Source organism: Cyprinodon variegatus, unplaced genomic scaffold (genome assembly GCF_000732505.1).
Source record: "Cyprinodon variegatus isolate N-32 unplaced genomic scaffold, C_variegatus-1.0 Scaffold650, whole genome shotgun sequence".
Taxonomy (NCBI): domain Eukaryota; kingdom Metazoa; phylum Chordata; class Actinopteri; order Cyprinodontiformes; family Cyprinodontidae; genus Cyprinodon; species Cyprinodon variegatus.
The window spans coordinates 215261-221978 of NW_015151103.1; the positions used below are offsets into that span (position 1 = coordinate 215261).

The following is a 6718-nucleotide window of genomic DNA, read 5'->3' on the forward strand; positions in this document are numbered from 1 at the left end:
TATATATATATATATATATATATATATATATATATATATACATACATACATACATACATCTGCTGTGCAGATCATTTTCCTTGGTAGTGAGGATAACATTTGTATTTGTTTAATCAATAAATCAACTTTTTTTTTTTTACAGTATATAGCGCTTCACAACAGCACCTGCTGAAGCTAAGTGCTTTCCATAAGTGCAATAAAAACATTTTCAACACGATAAATAAATAAGTGGGAGTGACTATATTCTAACTCTGTCCTTTTTACTCATTACATCTGGTAAAACACAGTAGGAGCTAGGAAATAACATGTTGCGGGAAGAAAATCACAAATAGATGCATGCAACAAAACTAAACCAGCCAAACCTGTAAGCTGTAGTTTCTTCACCTCCTCAATTTTTAATTCATCACTCCTCATTTCCTGCAGAGTGACAGGATATGATTATTTGGCTTATGTTATTTTTCTGGTAATGCCGAGGCAGTTTATCAGAAGCATTCTTTTAGATAACATAAAATGCAGTTGGGATTTTCTTTCAGACAATGAATGTAAACAGGCAATGAAAGCAGCTGGATAATGAGGTTTGGACTTCCAGTGCATGATTTCACAAATTACAAGTAAACAGAAAATATTCTCACCCCAAGGGAGTATTTATTTGTACTATCCTCTTCTTTCCCAGGCGATTTCTCTTCATTGGGGCACTTAGAGGTATTCTGGTCCTGGCACTGCCCCGGGGTATCAGAACCCTGCTGAGACTTTAATTCTGCACAGCCCAAAAGAACCTCAAAAAATTCCAGGAACACAACCTACAAGAGAGATTAGTAAAAACCCCTGTTAAAATTTGTTGTTTAGAGATACACACTAAGTCACAAGTTTGATTTAAACTGAGGGATGAGTTCAGTGGAAAGGTAGACCTCGAATTCAAAATGTTGAAACTGGCTGGAGCAGTCAGGGTTCTCTGCAGAAATGAGCTCTAGTAATTTTGTTGTGGTCAGCTGGTGATCATACAGCCTGAGATCCTGGAGTGGTGAGAATACATGAATTAATGCAATGCTTTAAATGTCTTAGTGACATTAGAGCATCGGTATGTGTGAACTTTGTTCCATTGTTGTTATAAGCAAACGTTATAAGAATTTGTTTTGTAAATGGAAATTTGACAAAAACATTTGGAAAGTATTTTCCAAATGATGTTTTTGTCAAAGTTCCATTTACAAAACAAGTTCTTATGAGCAAACATTATAAGAATTTGTTTTGCAAGAAACTTTTTTTGTTTTTCTCAGATTTTATCATTACAAAAATGTTTGGTTTATTTGGCAAATGTATTTTTGAAGAAGAGAATCTGAAAATTTTAAATCTTGAAAAATAAATCTGGGATAAGAACAATACTCTTAAAACCTTATTTAGATTAAAACTATTTTCTTTTATCTGAAAATTAAAAAAAAGTGTCAAAAAAGGTGGAATCCAGGGGTTCAGAGTTCAAGCCCCACTCCCACAGACTGCTACATTGGGTCCCTGAGCAAGACGCTTAACCCCACCCTGCTCCCCGGGCGCCGCACAATGCCAGCTCACTGCTCCCCAAGGGGAAGGGTTAAATGCAGAGAGTTGCAGACAGTGTAATGACAATAAATAAATAAAAAAGCTGAAAAGCTTATTTTGAAATATAACATTTAAATAAAAAAATGTAATGTAAAAAATTAAATATGAAAAATAAAATAGAAAAAAAATTGAAGAAACAATGTTACTCTCAAAACCTTTTTGGATTAAACTTTTTTTAAAGTTTAAGTTCTGGATCACCTTTTTTTTTCAAATTTCCATTTACAATTTTTTTTTTTTTTTTTACATTTAGCTTTACAAAATGTGCTCTTTTTAAGAACAATAATGTAACAATTTTTACTCCATTTCCGGGGTCGGTGGCATTCCTTAGTTAACCATTAGCCCCCCTGTGAGCACCCCTACCAGATGATTTGTGGCTACAATGTGGACCAATTCTCTGCTTCTGTAAAGCCTCTTTCCCACTTAAATCAACGGGTTACCTCTGGTTTTTCAAAGACTGGTCGACCCACTAACAATCTGCATTTCCATTTCGTTTTCAGTTTTACTTTGCCCCGTGTTTTCTAGTTTTAGTGGTTTAATTCTTATTTTTTTGTGTTCTCTGGTTATTTTTTCAGTTTTCTGGTTTTTATTTGTTGCCCTCTGCTGCTCTCTTGTGTTCTCCTTTTCCTCTGTCTGTTCTGTTCACACCTGCTCCCAATCTGCTCGTTAGTCCTCCCTCTGTTCAGTCTCCCATAAATACACTCCTTGTTCAGTTCTTCAGTGCTGGTTCCTTGTCTAACTTCCTCCAACTCCGTTTCTCTGAGTCTTACCTCGTCATGATTGTTTTGGTTTCTGCTTTGTTTAACTTTTTTTTTTTTTTTTTTGGATTCCTGCCTGTTGTTTGTTTACCTTGCATTAAATCTACAAAACTCACCTCTGCATCCCTGCCTCTGCATTTGGGTCCTCAAACCACAAGCAAATCATGACAAAATCTGATTGTAAATACATTTCCTTAACCAATAGTTAAATAGGTAATTCTGCTTTCCATTTCTTTTATCTTTTTCATTGTTCATTTTGAAATAATTTTTTTTACTCAACCCACTCCATTGGGCATATCTGTTAACCTTCTGATCCCTGAACACATGGAAAATTAAGTTAAACCAATCACAGTTGCTCTTCATATGTAACCAGCTCTCTTATTGGATATTCACACTTTCATCACAACACAAGGCTACAAAAAGATTTACGATTTTTGGGTTTTAAATCTACACTTTTTAAAATCGGATTTCTAATTGCATGATTTAAATGTATACGTTTAAAATGGTATTTTTATTATAATTTTCTCCCATAGTTATCGTCAGCAGTCTGTTAAAAATTTTGTTATTCAGTACAAATATACTAGTGTTGCAAATGTGTTAGTTAATATTGTAATGCTAAACAAATCAAACGTTAAAACATTTTAAATAATATCACACTATACTTTTGAACAGGATGTTTAACCTTTGTCAAACTGAATGAGGAAACAAGTTTTGAATGCCCTCAACTGAAATCAAATTAAGAGAATGAAGAAAAGAAGAAGGTTATGTATGGTATGTAGATGCAGCACCTTGAACATCCTCAGCAGCTGTCTGCAGGTCATGGATTTGTTGGCTCCGGGGGCTGAGTAGATCCTGCAGAATTTCTCAAAGATTTCCCAGCACCTGTTTGCATATTTCAGAGCCTCCACTGTTAGTTCTGGCTGCCGGAACAGCAAACCTGGATTAAGGCAGATGCAGTTTATTCAAATAAAAGTAATGTAATAAGAATAAGTAAACATGAATGATTAAATTGAAAAATGTTCCTGTGTAAGAATTATGCTATTATATGGAGATCTGTTCAGCAATACTTAATTAATGTGTTTGCTAAATTAATTTATTTCATTAGTTTTATTATTGTGTCCCATTAAAACATAAAAAAATTTACAATAACATTAATTCAATACATACATATTAAAAATACCAATAAATACTTGGTAAATTGTATAAATGTTGGTATTTTTACTGCATAGACCGCAAAATGTATAGAGAGCCATTTTATTAAACAAATACTACAGTAACTAAATTATGAATAAATATTTCAAAATAAACGCATTTTAACATCAAATAAAATTAAATGTATAAAACATATCTTGAAAAATTATGACAAGACTGAGGCACCCAAAGAACAAACTCTGCCCCCTTATTTGAATATAAGAACAAAAAATAAATTAAGGGGAAATAAAAAGAGGCTGTAAATAAAAACAGATTTTTAAAATTCTAAAAAAGGTTTGACAAAACAAAAGACCATTATTAAAGGGATAGTGGAGGATTTGAGCAAATTTTTAAAAAAACCCGCCCTCTCCACTTTAGAAAAAAAAAAAAATGCACATGCACAACCCTGTACCCACTCCCGAGAAGGAACACCTATTACGAGCGAGATCATCCACAAGCCAATTTCTCCTTGTGCACGCTCTGTTTAAAAGTTATTCTTTGCTTACTTTCAAAAAGAAGATTTGCAATTTTTCCACTATGTCAGACTCACCATGGGGAGGTGAAAATGGGGACGAGCATATAGAACGGCCTTAAGTAAACAAATGACCAGAATGATTGACAATTAGGAGCACCACTTATTTTGATAATCCACCCGGAAAAAGAACATCCTCCACTATACCTTTAAGAAAATAAATTAATAATTACATTTATAACTAAATACATCTTAAAATAAATAAATGTTTTAACCAAAATAAAATTATTATAAAATTAAATTCCTTAAAATGAATACACCTTAAAATAGATAAATACATTACATAAATATAAATAAATCTTGAAGAAATTGATAACGAAACAACTACTAAATAAGCAAACATATTCTGTATAGTGTGTTTTGGTTATTTGATGGATACGGTAATTTATAAAAATGTTATTACAGCTGTATGTTTTACTTATTTTAGGAAAATGCCTCTTCAAATGAGTGCGTTCATGTATTAATTCTTATCAATTCCAATTATTAACAAAATACCCCCCCCCCCCACACACATACATATATATGTATATATAAATATAAATATATATATATATAAATACATACATATATACATTTCCTCTGTCTAGTCAATATTTATCAATAAAACAACGTCCTCACCTTTTACGTTCATCGCATTTGGAAGGACGTCGTCCATCAGCATTTTGGATATACAATCTCTCAAACGGTGCTTTTTGGACCTGTAGATGGAAACGATGTAACCTTTAAATTTTTTTAAAAGTTACTTTCACTTCATCTTTCCTTTTTTGCTTTTGCCAAAATAAAAACAAAAATCAGCATTAAAGTGCGTCCAGATTTTTGACTACATGCAAAATGATACGTAGAATGAATCCTACACAACACACTGAACACACCATCTGTGATGAAAGACATGGAAGTGGCAGCATCATGCTGTGAGATGCTTTTTTTTGTAGGGACAAGAAAGAATTGTATGTTTAAAATAACAATAAAATTGATGTATCTTATCTCTAACTTCAGAATGATACTACTTTTGTAGATATGTCAGATAATTTTCCAATAAAAAGCAGAAATTACTTTTAGTTAGACACTGCATCTATCGGAAGGGATGTTTTCCTTACAGTAGATCTTTCCCATAGATGTAGTAGGACACAAGCACTAGCCACTTGAGAAACTTCCAAAGCTGCATGGTTGTGAAAGGAGAACAAGTCTCTGCTAAACCTTCTTCTTCTGAAATACAGAAAGAAAACGATAACCCAAACTTCCTCAACATCTGTTGAGGTTAATCAGTCCTGTAAATGTGGCTTTCACCTCTGATGAAGCTGTCTATCTGTTTCAGAGTAAAACCATGATGGTGGATATTGCAGTCCTTAAGGAAGCGCCAGAACTGCAGGCAGGACATCAGGACGAAGTCGTCAGGAGGACTGGAATGGCCAAGTCTGGCATAGAATCTATAAATATGCTTTAGCTCCGTGCGTTTCTCCAGCAACACAACCCTCACCTGTGACAGCATAGCAGCAGCATCAGAGAGAGAACACAGAGAACATAATATGTTGAAGCATTTAGAGGACAAGGCTAAGACTGACCAGTTCACTCTCAGTTTTACTGTCTCTGTTTGGGATCTTCTTCAAGATACAGTCAATGTTTACATCCATGTCAGAAACTGGGATGGATGGGTCATAATCTAACAGAGGAAAGCCACCTGTAAGGAAATATGACAACATTAAAATTAAGAAGTGTGTTTTAATGGACATTAAAATAACGTATTTATTTACCGAAAGCTGGTGGAGCTCCGTTTTCATCCAAGCAGGCTATCATCACATCGTCATCAAACTCACACTCAAATACACGCTCCATCTTTGTTGTGAGTTTTCCCTAAAATCCAGGATGTAAACATATTTTTAGAATTATCCAAAAAAAAAAATTTGGGATAATTTTAGATGTATTAAAACACAAGTGATAAACCCTATCCTGATAAATATCAACACACTTGAATGCAGCAGCCAACAACCGACCTAGTTGTGATGTATGGTCAGAGACAAATGTGCTTTTCTGAAACTCCAATAGTAATGCTCGGTCTTGGACACCAACATTGAGCAATGCTGTCGCAATTTCTGTCGCTAGAAATGTGTCTTTACAGAGCTATGGACATAAGAGAGTTGCGCCACTGGATGACAAGACAGATAAGTTGCAAGGGTGCCCGATGTAACGTTTATAGATGTTAATGATCAAAGACAAGTAGAGCAACCTGAATATAATTGGTTTTACTTGCATAATAGGTGTTAATTATAAGTGGATGTAGTTTTACAAATATGTACCTCTTTACATTTCCGTTTATTGTGTGCATTCTCCTATGTACAGTATAACTGTGCATGTAACAAGTAAGCTGTTTTATCAATCTTAAGCATACCTTTGAATTAATATTAATCAACGGTATGTAGAATTACAAAGCAAGATGTGATATTTTAGATTTGTTGTCTATTTTACTGTAGTTTAGTATAGTTTACTAAGGTCTGTTGAAATGCTAGGACAACCACAACCTCTGTGCAACAAGTAAAGAAAGGTGTTTTCCACACCCATGTGGGGTCGATAAGTGAACTGTAAGTGAGCCACTCTCCTTTTTAGACGGCACAGGGGGTTTATGTGCAGCTTATGACTTTTCACGGGCATTCAA

The 6718-nt window shown here is 34.1% G+C and overlaps 1 protein-coding gene across 1 annotated transcript in view; it reads right to left on the reverse strand.

The window, feature by feature from the left end:
* The window catches only part of LOC107096793 (radial spoke head 10 homolog B-like), an 11709-nt gene that overhangs the window by 393 nt on the left and 4598 nt on the right, over positions 1–6718 (reverse strand). The window contains exons 8-16 of the mRNA XM_015393601.1: positions 5820–5919; positions 5631–5746; positions 5356–5545; positions 5166–5274; positions 4687–4766; positions 3134–3282; positions 909–1013; positions 633–800; positions 363–417 (exon numbers count right to left, since the gene is read on the reverse strand). Coding sequence (XP_015249087.1) covers positions 363–417; positions 633–800; positions 909–1013; positions 3134–3282; positions 4687–4766; positions 5166–5274; positions 5356–5545; positions 5631–5746; positions 5820–5919 — 1072 coding nt within the window. The remainder of the gene's footprint in view (positions 1–362; positions 418–632; positions 801–908; positions 1014–3133; positions 3283–4686; positions 4767–5165; positions 5275–5355; positions 5546–5630; positions 5747–5819; positions 5920–6718) is intronic.